Source organism: Lynx canadensis, chromosome A1, assembly GCF_007474595.2.
Source record: "Lynx canadensis isolate LIC74 chromosome A1, mLynCan4.pri.v2, whole genome shotgun sequence".
NCBI classification, from domain to species: domain Eukaryota; kingdom Metazoa; phylum Chordata; class Mammalia; order Carnivora; family Felidae; genus Lynx; species Lynx canadensis.
This window is the reverse complement of record NC_044303.2, coordinates 136,115,653-136,135,985: the sequence shown is the minus strand read 5'-3', so window position 1 is coordinate 136,135,985 and position 20,333 is coordinate 136,115,653. Positions and strand designations below refer to the sequence as shown.

At 38.5% G+C, this 20,333-nt stretch overlaps 1 protein-coding gene across 9 annotated transcripts in view; it reads right to left on the bottom strand.

Annotated features, from left to right (window-relative positions):
- Positions 1-19,825, bottom strand: part of CDK7 (cyclin dependent kinase 7) — a 61,404-nt gene extending 41,579 nt beyond the window's left edge. For 3 of the 9 annotated variants that reach the window (XM_030322403.1, XM_030322396.1, XM_030322391.1), the window contains exons 1-8: positions 19,399-19,822; positions 19,004-19,063; positions 11,475-11,535; positions 10,266-10,333; positions 9,239-9,307; positions 6,233-6,343; positions 5,104-5,222; positions 2,619-2,718 (exon numbers count right to left, since the gene is read on the bottom strand). In XM_030322403.1, coding sequence (XP_030178263.1) covers positions 2,619-2,718; positions 5,104-5,222; positions 6,233-6,343; positions 9,239-9,307; positions 10,266-10,333; positions 11,475-11,535; positions 19,004-19,063; positions 19,399-19,464 — 654 coding nt within the window. In that variant the 5' untranslated portion in view covers positions 19,465-19,822. Of the gene's footprint in view, positions 1-2,618; positions 2,719-5,103; positions 5,223-6,232; positions 6,344-9,238; positions 9,308-10,265; positions 10,334-11,474; positions 11,536-19,003; positions 19,064-19,398 lie in introns of all 9 variants that reach the window. The other 6 variants (XM_030322373.1, XM_030322360.1, XM_030322365.1 and 3 more) reach the window with 5 other exon arrangements.
- Between the last annotated feature and the right edge of the window lie 508 nt (positions 19,826-20,333).

Here is a 20,333-nt window from a genome sequence, read left to right as displayed (position 1 = left end):
GTGCTGACAGCTCAGAGCCTGGAGCCTGCTTTGGATTCTATGTCGCCCTCTCTTTCTGCCCTTCCCCCACATGCACTCTTTCTCTCTCTCTCAAAAATACAGTTAAAAACAATAAATAAAATGATTTAAACAATATTGACTACTTTGGTTGGACATAAGCTTATTTATTGTTTATAAAATATAATATAAAGAAAACAACACTTTAAAAAAGGCTGAATGCTGATAACAGCAAATCTTTCGAACTAAACTGCATTCAATCGTTTGGATGGCAGGATCTCACCACAGATTCAGAACAGTGTGGACAGCAATTCCATGAATATATTTTTTTAATTTTTTTAATGTTTACTTATTTTTGAGAGAGAAAGAGCGTAAGCGGGGGAGGGGCAAAGAGAGAGGGAGACACAGAATCCGAAGCAGGCTCCAGGCTCTATCAGCACAGAGCCCGACGCGGGGATGAAACTCACAAACTGTGAGATCGTGACCTGAGCCAAAGTAGGATGCTTAACCGACTGAGCCACCCACGTGCCCCAATTCCATGAATATTTTTAAATGAGCACAGAAGAATTTAAAATAGAAAACATTTGAAAAAAAGCAAAATAGAAAACATTTTTCTTCAATTGTGCAGGACTAAAGTATGGCAAAATGGTACAGTTCTTCACCAAACGGAACCATTAATTTCTTCATAACCTTCAAGCAACAAGGCCAATGGCTAATAAGACTCCAACTGTGATTCCAACCAGGTCCACAATTTCTAATCTATTTATTTATTTAAACTATTTTTGTATTTATTTTTGTAGTATTTATTTATTTTGAGAGAGAGAGAAAGAGACAGAGACAGAGAGAGAGCACAGGAGGGGTAGAGAGAGAGAGAGAGAGGGAGCTAGAGAACCCCAAGCAGGCTCAGCACTGTCAGTGCAGAGCCCAATGCGAGGCTCAATCCCTAAACCGTGAGATCATGATCTGAGCCAAAACCAAAAGTCGGATGCTTAATCAACTGAATGACCCATACGCACCTATTTATTTTAATTTCAATTAGTTAACAGACAGTGTAATATTGGTTTCAGGAGTAGAATTCATCACTTACAACACCCAGTGCACATCACAAGTGCCCTCCTTAATACCTATCTCCTATCTAGCCCATTCCCCACCCATCTTCCTCCATCAACCCTCAGTTTGTTCTCTATCATTAAGAGTCTCTTGTTAACCTGTTCACTCTTAACTGCTATCTCTCTCTACTTACTTTCTCAATGGAATGATAAATCATAATATTAGGGGCCAAGGAATTCTGGCTTTATCTTGGTAATGAATGAACTGTTTGGGGGAACTAAATGATCCTCAAATGTAAATTTCTGGTAAATTCTTTGTTTTTGTGGGTAGCAGAGCCAGCTGATCCACAAGACCCATTACTAGCACACGATTACTATTCATCTTCAAATCTAAATGTGTGAGGGTTTCTTCTGCAAGCACCCAGAGGAATGAGCTTCTCAAAATGATGCATATAACTCACACTAAACTAAGAAAGATATTTAAGAAGGCAACTTTGCAGGGCATTTGGGTGGCTTAGTTGCTTAAGTGTCTGACTTCATCTCAGGTCATGATCTCATGGTTCGTGAATTCAAGTTTTCCATCAGGTGAGCTCGAGTCCAGCTTCAGGTAAAAACACGAGCTCTGCTTCAGGTGAGCTCTGCTTCTCTTTCTCTCTCTCTCACCCCGCTTCAGGTGACCCCCTTTCTCTCTCTTTCTCTGTCCCTCGTAGGAATGTCTCTTGCTCTCCTCTCTCTGTCCCTTGCTCTCTTGCGCCCCCACTCTCTCAAAAACAAATAAACAACAAAACAGTAACTGGTGTATAGAAGCTATTTTCTGTGTTCAAGAAACTAAAAAGCTGTATTTTTGTGCCTTGGGTTTACATTTCTTTAAATATGTATCACTTGAAAACAGTTGGGGTTGGAATATCTGGAATATAAGGAGGAAAAAACTCTGAGCTTCAGAAGGACTCCCCAATATTCCTTTGCCGTCATCATTCAGAAAGGCTAAACCCAACTTTATAGCTAAAGAAAAGTTTCTCATGCACCATCTTTGTCTCCACCAGAGTAGGAGATGATGTCTTGTTTTAAGATGGTCTCGGCTGAGAGGAATGCTATAGAACCAACATGTCTGCTTTGTTTGAAGAGAACTAAAATAATCTTCTCACACAAGGTTTAGTTATATAGTGCAGCTGCAGTGGGTGGTTTTACACATCTCTTAAAGTGTAATTTTAAACAGCCCCAAACTAAAAATGTCCCAGGACTACAAAAGTTCATCCTAACACATTTAGTTACTGCAGAGATATTACCATATTATGGCCTAATGAAGATTTTATTATAGTTGTATTTCAGAACATAGAAATGACCTATAATAAAACCTTCATTGTCCTAAATGAGAGATCTTCTCATCTCACATCAACATTAACAAAAGGTACATTGGGGAAGATGGCTTTTTTTTTTAACTGGTCGGCTTGTAGGCTTTTTATTATAAGAATGGTGCTCCTCTTCGAGAATTATCGATGGGAAGATAATCTTACCCAAGTTATAAGAATGCTGATTACAATACTGTAGTGTATACATCAATCCTAGACTTACCCTTAGAAGCAACTCTGCCAATATACAGCCGACAGCCCACATGTCCACACCTACACCATACATTCTAGCTCCAAATAGTAACTCGGGGGCCCGATACCACCTGAAGAACAAAAAGAAATATTGTAAGTTTTGTTTGTTTGTTTATTTATTTATGAATGAGACAAAGAGAGAGCATGGACAGAGTCAAAGGAAGACACAGAATCTAAAGCAGGCTCTAGGCCCTGAGCTGTCAGCACAGAGCCTGACACAGGGCTTGAACCCACAGAGCACGAGATCATGACCCGAGCCAAGTCAGACATTTAACCAACTGAACCGCCCAGGTACCCCAGAAATATTTTAATTTTAAAATGAATTTTAAAATAATTTAAAATGAAATTATTAAAGTATTTCTTGGAGAAAAGTCCTCAGCAAAACATCATCCCACTGATGAAATTCATGTTTACAGATATAACTCAAGAAAAAATGGCTGTAAAACCGATCAGTTCCATACTGGAAATTAAACACATCCTTGGTCCATTCACTCTTCCACTCTTAGATGACTGGACACCTTCTTTCTCCTGAAACTTTCAATACCATCTTTCCCCTAAGCCTATAATCCTACTTCCAACTTCACTGAAAAAAATTCAAGTAATGGGAAAAAAAAGAATTATTTTTTCAAAAGAAAAAAAAATTTTCTACAGATTCACCTATAGTCATTTGTATTCACACAACCTGCCTTTCCATCTGTAACTACAGCTAAATCATCCCGGACTGTTTTTTTTGTTTTGTTTTGAAATGTTTATTTATTCTTTTTTTTTTAATGTTTATTTTATTTTTGAGAGAGAGAGAGAGAGAGAGGCAGAGCACGATCAGGGGAGGGGCAGAGAGAGGGAGGGAGACACAGAATCTGAAGCAGGCTCCAGGATCTGAGCTGTCAGCACAGAGACCGACGAGAGGCTTGAACTCAAGAGCTGTGAGATCATGACCTGAGCCAAAACTGGATGCTCAACCGAATGAGCCACCCAGACACCCCTATTCTGGACTATTTTAAAGCCAGTATCTCAAATGTGGGTACTAGAGACCTTGCTCTCTTGCTTATTTTTTTTTCTTCTTTTTTTTAACATTTATTTTTGAGAGAGAGAGAACATGAGTGCGGAGGGGCAGAGAGAGAGGGAGACACAGAATATGAAGCAGGCTCCAGGCTCCAGGCTCCAAGCTGTCAGCACAGAGCCCGATTGAGGGCTCGAACTCACAAACCGTGAGATCATGACCTGAGCCGAAGTCAGCCGCTCAGCTGACTGAGCCACCCAGGGGCCCCTCTCTTGCTTATTTTAAAGAATACTGAAATTCTCTCCATTTTCTCCCACATCAACGTTTTCTTCTTCACTAGACTTTTACCAATAATGTACAAACAACATTATTTCTTCAGCCTGAGGAAATAAACTAAAAAACAAAGTAACAACAAAAAATTCTCTGGGCCCTACCTCCTCCAATAGCTGTCTCCACATTCTCTAGTTATTCTGAAAAGCTGTCTGTTCTTACGGTCTCCAATTCCTACTCTCTTATCCTTTCTTTTTTTTTTTTTAATGTTTTATTTATTTTTAAGAGAGAGAGTACAAGAGGGGGAGAGGCAGAGAGACAGGGAGACACAGAATCCACAAAGCAGGCTCCAGGCTCCAAGCTGTCAGCACAGAGCCCAACGTGGGGCTCAAATCCACAAACAATGAGATCATGACCTGAGCCGAAGCCGGACACTTAACCAACTGAGCCACTCACACCCAGGCTGCCCCATATTTTCTTATCCTTTTAAACCCTTTCATGGAGGAAATTTCAGATCCTTAAAACAGACTTGGAAATTAACAAATAACATCCTGACTAGAATTATAAAATCTGTCCCTATCTATTTCATTTGATTTTTTTTAGTTTTTACACATAAAAAGTATAAAACATGAGTACTAAAAACATGAAAACTCCAGTTATCAATGTACTGCTTTAGAGAATTTTATTCATACTGAATGACTTAAAACATGAAATCACTTAATGACCTATAAAATAAACACAATCCCCCCCCCCCCAATCAGGTAAATATGTAAAAAAAATAGCCACTACAGTTCCAGCCAACCTAACTAAAATGTAGAAGTGGTATAAATTAGTCCCAAAACTTGTTAGGTAAATGTCTGAAAATGGACTTAATTGAACTCCATTTGAAAAAATGGCTTTATTTTTTTCATTGTGGTTAAACGTAAAGAAGTCCATGTTTTTAGCAAAACATCAACAATAATTCCTGAACTCTGCCGAGATATTTTAAAGAAGCCAAATGATGCTCATTTGTGATTAATATCCTACACAACAAGGGGCACCTGGCTGGCTCAGTCGGTAGAGATAGGACTCTCAATCTCAGGGTCATGAGTTCAAGCCCACGTTGGGCCCACGGAGAACTTGTTTAAAAAAAAAAAAAAAAAAATCGCACACAACGTAAGTTTTCAGTGTTTTAAAAAATTCTTACCTGGTTACAACCTGATGTGTATATGCTCTATTGGGGCTCCCAAATGATTTGGCCAGGCCAAAATCTGCCAGTTTTAGAACTCCATTTTCATCCAGCAACAAGTTATTTGGTTTTAGATCCTGTACATGGAGGTTTTAAATAAATACATAAGCAGGGCACAAGAGAATATTATAACAATACACTTAGTTGGCTTAACTTTAAACTTTGCAATAGCAGGGTAAACCCCAAATTTAAATAATAATCAATATTTTTCTCACTGATATAAAATCCTACCAAAGAAAAATTAAGATTGGTTATATTACTTTGGTGAGACCTTGGATCACTGAGCTTCAATTTACCTACAAGGTTGCTGTGAACAGCCTAGTGTAATGACCATGAACTCAACAAAGAGTTGCTGCCATCTGAACTTTGGTAAATAAAAACATTATGCATTTAGAGAGGATGAGGAATATATCCTTCAAAATCTATATTATAAGGATATTAGCAATAACCTCAAAGGGATCCCAAGTTTAGGATATGAGGATTACTGACTACAAATTATATATTCTCAGCTATTTATCTAAACAGAATATCTAAGAACATCTACCTATTAGATTATCAGTCTTGTTTCAATAGCTGGATGTTTCTAACAATGACTCAACTATTTCAGAAATTTTATTACTTCATAGATTTTTAGAGTTCTTAGAAATTTTGTTTTTCTAAAAAAATTTTAGGATTGTATAATTTAATCCAGATTCTCACTGTATTTTTTTTTTTTTGTCACAACAATACAGCACAAAGAACACTGGAGTTAACCCAAACATCTAGATTCTAATACTCTGTCAGTTACCAGCTACTGACCTTGAAAAAACACATATAACCTTGGTCAGGTGACTTAGCAACTTAGCTCTTCATCTATGAAAAAAATGAACTGGGCCTCTTCCATTTTTAAATTTCACATAGTATTTTACAATCCTCATAGCACCACCTCCTGGAACAACTGAAGGGAACACAGAGGAAGAAGGTGGGATAAAATGGGGTCCAGCTATATTTTTAACAATTTACATATTCAGACCATTTATGTAATAATTGGCTACATAAACCTTGACTAAAATATAAAGAATCAATCATACTTGGTTAAAAACCTTACCCTATGTAGAATCCAATGTTGATGTAAATATTCTAACCCTTGAAGAGTCATTAACATGTAGGCTTTGATGTGTGATGGTGTCAGCACTAGACTATTATCCTTTATTATCACCTGCAAAGCCGGTATATAATATACAATTATTCCAAATAAATTATATCACATAAAATCATTTACAGACATAAAAGCAATTTATCCATTCTACAGAACAATCTCAAGAAAGACTGCCTAACTCTCCTTAGGAAGCACTGTCAGAATTTCAAGTTACATGGTTAGGAAAAAATCTCTTCTGGTGCTTTCTCTCCTCCTGTTCTGTTTAAAAGGCACTAATAGTGAACATCTGTTGTTTTGCTTGCACCAGGATGTACAGCCCCTTCTGATAACAGCATTCATCATTTGTTTGAATGTAAAACAGGACTGACTACTACCTGTGGCCTCTAGAGCTAGATACAAGACCCAGGCACAGGCAACCACCAAACTGAAGCCTGTTATCCAGGACACTGGTTTAGGGATGGACATGTGATCCTAGACAAGCTAATTAAAGAGGCCAAGTACTTCTGCTAGAACGAAAAAGGACAAAGTACCTTCTCTTTCTTTAGAGATTAAAAAACTCTAAGGATCTGAGCCTGAAGTGCCTGAGCCACTATATTGAGAAATTAGGCACTATATTGAGAAGGAAGGCAACAAAGTAGAAAATAGAGCTAAGTTAAAGTCCAAGACTGAGTTCTGATGGCATTATTTGTGAACTGTACTTAAAGACAGTTTATTCCTAGATTTTTAAGTTATACTAGCTAAAAATTCCCATTTTATTTTTTTAGAAATCAGATTTGGATAAAAGGTATCCAAACTGGCAAGAAGAAATAACTTTCATTGTTTGCAGATGACATAATACTATATATAGAAAACCCTAAAGATTCACATAGTATTTAAAGAACTACTAGAGAGCCTAAATGTCCATCAACTGATGAATGGATAAAGAAATTGTGGTTTATATACACAATGGAGTACTACACGGCAATGAGAAAGAACGAAATATGGCCCTTTGTAGCAACGTGGATGGAACTGGAGAGTGTGACGCTAAGTGAAATAAGCCATACAGAGAAAGACAGATACCATATGTTTTCACTCTTATGTGGATCCTGAGAAACTTAACAGAAACCCATGGGGGAGGGGAAGGAAAAAAAAAAAAAAAAAAGAGGTTAGAGCGGGAGACAGCCAAAGCATAAGAGACTCTTAAAAACTGAGAACAAACTGAGGGTTGATGGGGGTGGGAGGGAGGGGCGGGTGGGTGATGGGTATTGAGGAGGGCACCTTTTGGGATGAGCACTGGGTGTTGTATGGAAACCAATTTGACAATAAATTTCATATATTGAAAAAAAATAAAAATAAAGAACTACTAGAACGGATAAGCGAATTCGGGAAAGTGGCAGGATACAAAATCAGTATAGAGAAATCTGCTGCATATCCAAACACTAATATGGAAGTAGCAGAAAGAAAAATTAACAATCCCATTTGCAAAAACAAAAAAAGAAATCAGATTCAGGTAAAATATGCCCTTTTTGGTGCATAGTTCCATGAGTTTTAACAAACATATCCAGTTGTGTAATCACTACCATAATCAAGATAAGAGTTCTATAACCCTCACTCCCACTCCCAATTGCCTCAGGCCCCACTGTACCCAGTACGTCCCTCCACTCCAATCCTGGCCACAACTGATCCAATTTCTATTCCTTTAGTTTTGCCTTTGCCATAATATCACATAAACAGAATCATATAATACATAGCCTTTCGAACCTGCGTTCTTTCATTTAGTACAATGCATTTGAGATTTCTCTATACTGTTGCTTAATTGAGTAGTTAATTTCTTTTTATTCCCGAACAGTATTCCATTATATAGATATACCACAGTTTGTTTATATATTCACTATACAAAAGTGAGTACTGGATTGTTACCAATTTGGGCAATAATGAATAAAGCTAAACATCTGTGTACCAACTGATTTCTGTGTAGACAGGTTTTTGTTTCTCTTGAATGCCTAGCAGTGGTATTGCGAGATCGTACTTTATGTGTGTATTTAACTGTTTAAGAAACTGCCAAACTATTTTCCAAACTGGCTATACCATTTTGCATTCTCACCAGCAGCATATGAGACTTTCAGTTGTTCAACATCCCTGGATTGTCAATTTTTGAGATTCAATTAATATTAAGAAAAACCGTAACATTTTAATTTCTCAAAAACAAAAATTTGTCTTTCAAAAAGATGATATTCTGTAATAATATGGAAGTTCTGAAAGACCTGATACTCATTTATCTAAAAATAATGTCAATAAAGTATAGGGAACTTGGTCAACAAAAATGCTGTGAAATCCAAATCTCTGTATCTAACACTGGGAATATGGCTAAATGACTCAAAAGATCTTTCACTTAAGAATACTGGGGCACCCGGGTGGCTTAGCCAATTAAGCGTCCAACTTCGGCTCAGATCATGATCTCGAGGTCTGTGAGTTTGAGCCCTGTGTCGGATTCTGCACTGACAGTGTAGAGCCTGGAGCCTGCTTTGGATTCTGTGTATCCTTCTCTCTGCCCCTCCCCCACTCACGCTCTGTCTCTCTGTGTCTCAAAAATAAACAAACATTAAAAGAAAAAAAAAGAGTACATTCACATTTAGGGGTGCCTGGATGGCTTAGTCAATTAAGCGTCTGATTTCTGATTGTGACTTAGGTCATGATCTCACAGTTGTGAGACTGAGCCCCAAGTAGAGCTTTCAGCTGGCTCTGGAGCCCACTTGAGATTCTCTATCTCCCTCTCCATCTGACTCTACCCTGTGTGCTCAAACACAAATGCTCTCTTTCTCTCTGTCATTCTGGTGGGGGCGGGGGAGTACATTCACATTTCAACAAAATTAAGCATTCCTTTGACTAACAGTATCTTTAAACATAGAAAATAAACATTTAGGTTCTCTTTTGATTTAGAGAGAAAAAAAATTTCTCTACGAATCTTAATCTTACCTCCAGATCAGTTTCCATAAAATCAAAGACAAGGCTAATATTAGATTTATGTCCAAACGCATCAAGGAGCTGCAAAGCAGTATTAAAAAAAAAAGATCAAAATCTGATTCTCTATTAAATACTTGAAAATTATACCAACCAAAGTAATTTCAAAAAATTTAAACTAGCATTGGACTGCTGATATTTCCCTGTTAAATTTGAATTATTTTATTAAATTTGACATTTATCCTTTTTTCCCCCCTAGGAATTAGTACTTTGAAGCACAAAAATACTAAACTTTAATATTTTTAAAAAGTCACTAGGAGTCCCTGCATGGCTCAGTTGGTTAAGTGTCTGATTCTTGATCAGCTCAGATCATGATTTCAGGGTCATGAGATCCAGCCTCGCATCAGGTTCTGTGCTGAGCATGGAGCCTGCTTGAGAATGTCTATCTACCCCTCTCCTGCTCACGTGCTCTCTCTCTCTCTCTCAAATATATAAACAAACATTTTTTAAAAAGTCACTAACTACTTAAATTCTCCTCCAAAATTTTCAGTTATAATTAAGAAATCATTAATGAAAATCTCACCTCAGTCTCTAATTCAGAAAAATTACCATGCTCAGTATTTAAGAAAATCCTATAAATAGCAGTAGCAGCTATCATTCATTATATGCCATCTCTATGCCAGGCACTATTTTCCAGGTACTTTGCACACATTCAATAAATTAACTAGTCTCGCAACAACCCTATGAGGTAGAAATTATGGCACAGAGTCGTAGGGAGCTTACTCAAGCTTATGCATGTTAGAGCTCTCTAGGCTTCAAAATAATTTTTGACAAAATTAAATCTATTTCATCAGTTGTACAGTTTTAAAGACACTGCCTCCAGTTCAATTAGAACAAAAAATACATTTCGGCATGATAAACTTTTAAGCTTTTTTACAAGGCTCACCTAAAACAACTCATCTTGCTGAGCCTTCAATCAACAACTACCACATTCAGAAATGGCAGGGTCCCATATCCCAGAAACAATGTAGATCATACTCACACCAATTATATTTGGATGACTTAGCTCCTGTAATAATTTTATCTCTCTTAAGGCTGTTCTATTTATACCTATATAAAAAAGCAGAGCAAAATGTGAAAAGCAATTCTGAAGTCTCGTATCTTCTTACAAACATTTTTTGGGGAAAGGTTAGTCTTTCGGGGAATAGATATTGCATATTCTACAGAAAAATAAGGGCTACTTTGCCAATTTTTATGACATCTGGTTTTCTTTTATACTGCTTTATTTTGAAACTAGCTTCACACAGACTATGATAAATGATGACAAAAAGTATTCACTTTGCAGCATATCACTTTAGAAGACTGCTGGAATAACAGGTGTCGGCTTGTAACATGAAGACAATATGTCAAGAGCTTCCTCCTTCTTACATTATGAATATTAGCAACAGATTCTTGATGGTAACAGCAAAACAATGGTAAGACAGTATCTTTCCCAAAACAAAAGATAGAATTCCTAATTTAAAATAAGATCTGGTACTAGCTGTTAAATAGATGATGGATCCTTTTTATAAAGACTAGTTCTTGATGACTAAATAAGACTTAACACTATAGCACACAAGGGTGTGGAAGGGATAAAGATATTTTCCTCCATACATTTATTCCAGAGTGAGTTTTCTGTACTGCTATGAAGCTATATCCTGAATTTTTAAAGTAATTAAAAGCTAAGATAGGGGCGCCTGCGTGGCGCAGTCGGTTGGGCGTCCGACTTCAGCCAGGTCACGATCTCGCGGTCCGTGAGTTCGAGCCCCGCGTCAGGCTCTGGGCTGATGGCTCAGAGCCTGGAGCCTGTTTCCGATTCTGTGTCTCCCTCTCTCTCTGCCCCTCCCCCGTTCATGCTCTGTCTCTCTCTGTCCCCAAAATAAATAAAAACATTGGAAAAAAAAATTAAAAAAAAAAAAAGCTAAGATAAAGAATAAACTGCTTACAACAACACGTTAAACAGTAATGAAGACTGCAAGACAAGCCACTGATAAATAACTTTGCTATGTTCCATTTACTCAGATGACTTGAGTGACTTACATGACTCTTAACAACCAAATGGTGGATATCATCGATATCCTGTCTCTATCCTGAGTCTACTCTTCTAGCACCCTGCAAAAACTACCCAGAGCCACTTAGAACGCTAATACTTGAACTTCCTCAGTGAGAAGAAAAACTTACCCTGTTTGGTCAGATTACATTAAATACTTACCATCTTTAGCTTCTGATCTATGTCCAAGTTTAATCTGGTAGAGGGGGAAAAAAAACAAACACTAAAAATGTGTTAAATTATTTTACACTTCATGAGTAAAATACAAACACTTCAAATACATAGCTACAGTAAAAACATGTAGCAACTTACATGTAGCTAGTAAGCAAGAAGAGAGTCGAAATCACTAATTTGAAAAGCAAAATTAACAATATAAGAAAGGATCAAGTACCTACCATTCCTCACTCTTTTAGTTTTTAAGTTATACATTCAAATAATGGACTTAAGAAAATAAATGTCTCCTGTATCTTTGCAAGATTAAATGTGGAAAAGTAACTGAGGGCATCCTGATTAACAAACAAAAATATCACTTCAAGGTAGCCTATTTGGGAGGAAATACATAACATATAAACATAAAATAACATGTTTAAAAAAATGTTTATGTATTTTTTTTGAGACAGAGGGCGCACGCAAGTGGGGGAGGGGCAGAGAGAGGAAGACAAAGGATTCAAAGGCTGCTACGTGCTGACAGCAGTGAGCCCAATATAGGGCACAAACTCAAGATGCATGAGACCATGACCTGCGCTGAAGTCGGATGCTCAACCAACCAAATAAGCAACCCTGGCGCCTCTAAAGTAACATGTTTATTAATATGCCCAATAATATGCTCTTAGGGCAACAGTTTCTAAAAAGCAAAATTACAAATTAGGAATACAAAAAATGGTTTAACTGTTGTTACCATTAATAAGTGTAACAATAAAAAAATAAGTATAACAAATTGCATTAATAGGTTCAGGCTTACACCAGTCTCTTACTCACTGCTTTATACAATGACTAAATGCAATCAAGAATACTAAAAAACAAAACAAAACAAAATAAAAAAGAACAACTACTTCTGAAAAAGATATTGTACCTAAAAAACTAAATACAAACTGATTGCGGCCACTGTGGAAAACAGTACAGAAGTTCCTCAAAAAATTAAAAATACAATTACCACAGGATCCAGTAATTTCACTACTGGGTATTTACCTACCTAAAGAATATGAAAACACTAATTCAAAAAGATATATGCACCCCTGTGTTAACTGCAACATTATTTACAAAAGCCCAACTACAGAAGCAACTCAAGTGCCCAAGTGTCCATCTATAGATGAATAATAAAGATGTGGTACATACATTCACAATAGACTATTACTCGGCCACAAAAAAAGAAAAGAATGAAATCTTGCCATTTACAACAACATGGATGGATCTAGAGGCTATAACACTAAGTGAAATAAGTAAGAGAAAGACAAATACCATATGATTTCTCTCATACGTGGAATTTAAGAAGCAAAACAAACTCAAATAAAAAAGGAGACAAAAACCAAGAAACAGATTCTTAACTACAGAGAACAAAGAGAAAAGGTAGGGAGAATGGGTGAAATAGGTTAAGGGGATTAAGAGTACACTTATGATAAACCGTGAGTTACGTACAGAATTGTTGAGTCACTATATTGTACATCAGAAAGTAATGCAACACTGTATGTTAGCTATACTGGAATTAAAAAAATAAGATCCTTGATAACGATAAAAAATATAGATTAACAGACATAGAAAGACATCTCCCTATAATACTACAGACACAACTTTTTACGTAAAGATAGACTAGTATAGCATCAAAAAACATAAGGCACTTTAGGAATAAATCTAACAGATGTGCTAAGCCTTCCAAAACTAAATTATAAAAGAATATTAAAACATGCTTAAAAATGAGACCAAAATAGGGGCGCCTGGGTGGCTCAGTCGGTTAAGCGTCCGACTTCGGCTCAGGTCACGATCTTGCGGTATGTGAGTTCGAGCCCCGCGTCGGGCTCTGTGCTGACTGCTCAGAGCCTGGAGCCTGTTTCAGATTCTGTGTCTCCCTCTCTCTCTGACCCTCCCCCGTTCATGCTCTGTCTCTCTCTGTCTCAAAAATAAATAAACGTTAAAAATATTAAAAAAAAAAAAAAAAATGAGACCAAAATAAACAAATGCCACATTCATGGACAACAAAACTCAGTACTATCATAAATATACCAAATACATAAATTTTCTTTAAGTTCAATGCAACCAAATCCAAATCTCAACAGCATTTTTTAAAGAACAGTGACAGGGGCACCTGGGTGTCTCAGTCGTTTAAGCGTCTGACTTCAGCTTAGGTCATGAACTCACAGCTCATGAATTCAAGCCCCACATCGGGCTCTGTGCTGACACCTCAGAGCCTGGAGCCTGCTTCGGATTCTGTCTCCCTCTCTCTCTGTTCCACCTCCGCTGGAGCTCTGCTTCTCTCTCTCTCTCTCCCAAAAATAAATAAAGATTACAAAAATTTAAAAAAGGAAGGAAGGAAGGAAGGAAGGAAGGAAGGAAGGAAGGAAGGAAGGAAGGAAGGAAGAAAGATGACAAATCGATTCTAAATTCTACATGGAATATTAAGGAGCTAAGAACAATTTTAAAAATTATTAATTTTCTGAATTAAAAAAAAATTTTTTTAATTTATTTTTGAGAGAAAGAGACAGAGCAAGCAAGGGAGGGACAGAGAGAGAGGGAGACACAGAATCTGAAACAGGCTCCAGGCTCTGAGGTGTCAGCACAGAGGTGGACGTGGGGCTTGAACTCATGAACCACGAGATCACGACCTGAGCCGAAGTCTGACACTTAACCGACTGAGCCAGGAAGGTGCCCCTAAAATTATTACATTTTCCAACCACAGTAAAAATATATTAGTTTCATGAAGTCATCTACTTCATCACCCAGATTAAACAATTATCAGTATTTTGCCACACTTATTTCATTATTATTGTTTCTAAAATGTTTACTTACTTTTTTTAATGTTTGAGAGAGAGACAAAGCGCGAGTGGTAGAGGGGCACAGATAGAGGGAGAAAGAATCCGAAGCAGGCTCCAGGCTCCGAGCATTCAGCACAGAGCCCAATGCCAGGCTCAAACTCAAGAACCTCAACATCACGACTTGAAGCCAAAGTCAGAGACTTAACCAACTGAGCCACCCAAGTGCCTCAATGTTTATTTGTGAGAAAGAGAGAGAGAGTATGCTAGCGCATGCAGGTGGTGGAAGGGCAGAGAGAGGGAAACAGAGGATTCCAAGCAGGCTCCATGCTGACAGAAGAGAGCCCAACATGGGGCTCGAACTCGCCAACCATGAGATCATGATCTCAACCAAGTTGGAGGCTCAACCTACTGAGCCACTCAGGTGACCCTCACTTACTACATCATTAATCTCTGCCCCCCTTTCTGTTGGCTAAAATGTTTTATAACAAACCTCACATTTCATGTCATTTCATCCCCATGTACTTAAGTAGGCACCTCTAAAATACGGACATTTTCTTACATATGCAAAATGCTATTTCATACCTACAAAATTATTAATAATGCCTCAGCACCATGTAATATCTAATTCATATGAAATTCCGATTGTCAGAAATTTCCCAAGTGGCAGATAAAGTAGACAAGGTAATTTTGAAGAAAAACAGGTATGTGCAACTTACCAGATTTCAAGCCTTTTTATAAGGCAGTAATAATTAAAGACACTATAGTACTTGAGCAAGGATGGAAAAAAATCAATCAATGGAAAAAAAGTACGGTGCCCGGAAACAGATCCAAGTATATAATGGAACATGGCATTACAACTAAATGCAGAACTTCGTGTTACAACTCACCAGGAAAAGGACAGACTATCAATTATGCTGGGTCAGTAAGGAAAAAAAAACTGGATCCTCATATTACACAAAATAGAAAAATTAACTCCAGATGGAACAAAGACCTAAGTGTGAAAAGCAGTATTTTAAAATATTTAGTAAATAGAATCCTTTACAAACTGGAGGTTGGCAAGCATACAAAATGGAAACCCATGAAGGAAAAAAATGGACAAATTCAACCAGAACAGAATTCTAAATTTCTGTGCTTCAGAAGATACCATATATAAACTAAAAGTCTAGTTGAAGACTGGGAGATGATATCTGTAGTTTGTATTTTTGACAAAGGGTCAATGCCCAGAATATATAAAGAATTCTACCAAATCAACAGGAAGGAAAAAATGTAAGCAAGCTAACAGAAAAACTCATAGGAGACAGTCTAAAAAGTTAATAAATCTAAGAAAGGATGATCAATCTAACTGGTAATCAGAGAAATTGAAACAATTATTTTAAACAATTAAGTTAAACAATCATATACTATTTCTGATGCAGGTAATTGACAAATGTTGTAAAATCTGACAATACAAATATGACAAGAATGTGGGGAGGAGGTCAAACTAGTCCAACCACTTTGAAGAGCAATCTAACAATATGTGGTGAGGCTGATGCTATATATTCCCTAAAAGAATAATAATTCATAGTTGGCTTCAAATAAGGATATATTCTCTAAAGAAACTCACATGAATAGGAATGTCTATAGGGCTATTTTAAGGGAAAACATAAAGACAACAAAACAGCCTAAATGTTTTATCAACAAGAATTTGGATGGGCAAATTTTACTGTAGTCATATGATGAAATCTAATCACCAATGATCATAAATAAACCAGATCTACAGTATCCATGTAGAAGATTTCAGAAATAATGCTGAATCAGAAAAACAAACTGCAAAAGAAAATTTATATATGGGGGGTTAGGCAGGCAGGCAGGCTTAGCCCGCGTCAGGCTCTGGGCTGACAGCTCAGAGCCTGAAGCCTGATTCGGATTCTGTGTCTCACTCTCTCTCTGCCCCTCCCCTACTTGCACTCTGTCTCTCTCACTCTCTTTTATCAAAAATAAATAAACATTTAAAAAAAAAAAAGTAAATACCAGAGGCAAATTATAGGAGTTGAAAGTGATTGCTCCAAGGAGTGAAAAACAGGGCTAGAAGAGTCAAGCACCTTAAAAAGCCTTGGCCTTTTATTTTAAAACCACAAAGATGTATTATTGGAAATAAAAATTAAATGTAAAGGAACACCTGGCTGGTTCAGTAGGAAAAGCATGTGACTCCTGATCCTGGGATGGTGAGTCAAGCCTTATACTTACTGGGTGGCAGAAATTACTTAAACATAATATTAAAAAAATAAATGTACGGGGCACCTGGGTGGCCCAGTCAGTTGAGCATCTGACTCTTGATTTTGGCTCAGGTCTTTATCCCGATGTAGTGGAATCGAGTCCTGCACCGGGCTCCACACTGAGAGTGGAGCCTGCATAAGACATTTTCTCTCTCTCTCTCCCACTGCCCCTCTCCCTTGCTCTCTCTCTCTCTCTCTCAAAATTAAAAAAATAATAATAAATAAATACAAGAAGATTCCACTGTGAGTCACCGTCAAGGGGTAAAAGTCTTAGAGAAACAGGATGGATTTTAAATCTTAACTTATGTTAAAAACAAGCAAAAAAAACCCCAAACAAAACAAACCCCACTAGGATTTTCAGACAACTACAGAACTCAATATACTAACACTGAAGGAATTATATCAATCTGGTTAATCATTTTTATTTTTTATTTATAGTTTTTAATGTCTTATTTTATTATTTTTTTTTTAATTTTTTTTTCAACGTTTATTTATTTTTGGGACAGAGAGAGACAGAGCATGAACGGGGGAGGGGCAGAGAGAGAGGGAGACACAGAATCGGAAACAGGCTCCAGGCTCTGAGCCATCAGCCCAGAACCGGACGCGGGGCTCGAACTCACGGACCGCGAGATCTTGACCTGCCTGAAGTCGGATGCTTAACCGACTGCGCCACCCAGGCGCCCCGATTATTTTATTTTTGAGAGAGAGCATGTATGCGTGAGCACGGGAGCATGAGGGGGGGGGGGGGGGGGGGAGATGATCCAAAGCAGGCTCTGCACTGACAGCACAGAGCCCAATGCCGGGCTCAAACTCACAAACTGCAAGATCATGACCTGAGCTGAAGTTGGACGCTTAACTGACTGAGCCACCCAGGCACCCCAGCTTAATACATTTTTAATAAATGTCTACAAAACTACTGGCCACAGACCAAAGTATTATTTGAGTGGAAGTAGACACACAATAAGTTGATAGATAAGAGGACTTCAGATTTTGATAAATGTTATGAAGATAACGGAGAAATATGGCAAAGAAGACAAGGGTGACCAGTGAAGGCCTCTATGTGGAACAGACATGTGAGTGAGTTTTCAAGATTAGGAATCAGTCATGCCAAGTTTTAGAGGAAAAATATGCTAACCAGAAGGCAGCATATGATGCTGCAATGATCCTGGGAACGAAGTGAATTTAATGTGTTCAAGGGACAGAAAGGTCAGTGGGGCTAGAATATAGTGAACCACGGGTAGAAATAAAAACATAACTTTAGAAAGGGTCAGAATAGATTAGGCTTTTACACAGGAGTAGCTACAGTGCTGGATTACAGAACATAAATTGGGAAATGAAGCGGAGAGAAGCCAGAAAAAGTGAAAAGACAAAAATAGCAAAAATAACTGCGCAAAGGGAGATAGGAAGTCAGGTATTAAATGAATCAGGGGGAATATGCTTCAAAGGAGTTAGGAATTTTGAAGGAGAAACAGATTCAAACAGCAACAGGAACAATAAGAAGGTGGAGATCACCTCCCCCAACAGGCACTGAAATGTGACAACAGCCTCTCTTTCAGAGGATTACTGATTTCAGTAGCACAGGAAAGAACATGCAGCCTGGCATCAAAACACCTGGATTGAAATTCTAGTTTTATCAGTTAGGATCTGTGTCAGCTTGACGAGTTACTTAATCTTTCTTAGCTCAGGTATCTCAAGTATTATATAGGGATACTTTATTTCACATGGCTATTTTGAAGACTAAAAGAAAAAACGTAAGTGAAAGTGCCTGACATGTAGAAAATAAGCTAAATATGACTGAAGTTTCTTGAATGAATCCAAGTCAAAAGGCTACAAAAATAATTTTTTAAAATGATAATGATAATGCTCGTAAAAGCCTTACATGGAAAATCTGTACACAGAAAATACAGATGAGGGGCGCCTGGCGGGGGGCGGTTCAGACCATTAAGCTGTAGGACTTGATTGTGGCTCAGGTCATGATCACACGCTTTGTGAGTTCGAATCTGCTGGCAGTAGAGTCTACTTGAGATTCTTTTTCTCCCTCTCTCTGCCCCTCCTCCCCCTCTCAAAATAAACTTAATAAAAAAAAAAAAAAGAAAGAAAGAAAATACAGACGATGCACAAAATGGATGCAGGTGTGGCAGAAACGGTGACCTGGGAAGATAAGGATATTAAAATAGTTCTAAGGACCCAACAGATGAGTCCTTGTCCCCCTTACCCACGTATGAGTTTAAAAAGCAAACGTAACATACAGCTTCCTCTTTATTTCAACTAATGGAACAACAACAAAAAACTAGTTCACCCGAGTTCCATCTTGGAACACAAAATACTAATAAATTCTACCTTCCCCGAAAATGACATAAGTAACTCCTCATGAGCAGAGTACGGTCAAGAGTAGTAAAAAGCCCCTGCAAGAGCTCACACACACAGATATGCTCGGAGACTCCAGGAAAAATAACAGACGGTAACTCACTTTCTTAATGGCGACAATTTGGTTGGTGTTCTTGTCTCTGGCCTTGTAAACCGTGGCAAACTAGAGAGAAAAGCAGAAACAATCTAAGTTCGTGGGAGCTCTTTTGTGTTTGCCTTTTCACTTTTTCAGATCCGGAGAAGCAAACACCCCACGGTTGTTGAAGATGCGCGGCTGCTTGAAACGTGGTGAGGCGATAAACTGCCCGTTCCAGTCTATTCTTCAGAAAGGGAGGACCACTCGGGAGCTCTCCTCTAGGGTACATACACGGGCAGACTCGCCCAAAAAGAAGGAGAAGCCAGGCCAGTCCTCTGACTTCCACCAGAAAACGTGCGAGTGTGTCAGGCGGCTCCGCGCTCTCGGCTCAGGCCCCCCCGAATCCCGCCCGGGAACCTCACCTGTCCCTCCCCGAGGAAGTCCAGTTTTTCATAACGCTTTGCTCGCGACTTCACGTCCACCGCCATCCGTCGCACGAAACGCGACTCCAACTGTAAAGGGCGAGCTCCCGAGACAGCAGGAATTTAAAGCTACCTTAGAGCCTCCAACAGCCACTTCCGTTGACGGAGAGCCGACGCTTTACTAGCTCCGCCCCTACTTCCGGTTTGAGCTGGATGCTGCTAAGTCCGGCCAGAGCTTCCCCTACGGAAGCGGCGCGAGTCAGGCCTGTTGGCGTTTCTGCGTGGTCCGCGCCGCGTCTCGCTATAGCCTGCTGGTCCCGGAAGCGGAATGTTTTAGGTGGTGACTGTAACCCTGTACGGTTTTAAGTTAGATATTTCCTTCACTACCGGAGACAGGTCAGCGTTCTGCTACGATGTTCTTAATCTGCTACGATGGGCTTAATGTATGAGTGTGGAAGGCTTGACCTCTTTATGCCGCATCTCACTTTCTGGTAATTGCGCAAGGGCGTCAGGGCGCCACGGTTGCTATGGACGCCTAGCGTCGCAATCTCAGGTTACTTGGAAGAGAACCCATTTCCTTAGGGCTGGCCAAGTGGCGTTCTTAGTTCAGTCCTTTGTAAAGAAGCACTACCGGGAGAAAAAATTCCAAGTCAGCTGAAGAATTTTGTACTGTGGAACAGACATTTGATCATCGGTTTTCTACTTTGTAGAATGGAAATAGGGTACATCATAAGTAGTTTTGAAGAGTAAATCAGATATCCAGAAAGTTTAGACATAGTAGGTGCTTGTTAACTGTGAGCAGTACTCAACCTTGATTCGCATAAGTTTTCAACACATTAATTCACTATTCAGCGAATGTATATTGAGTGCTGACTATGTGCCAGGCTCTGAGAAATCAGGAGGGAAAAAGACAAGGAACCATGCTTTCCAATGGA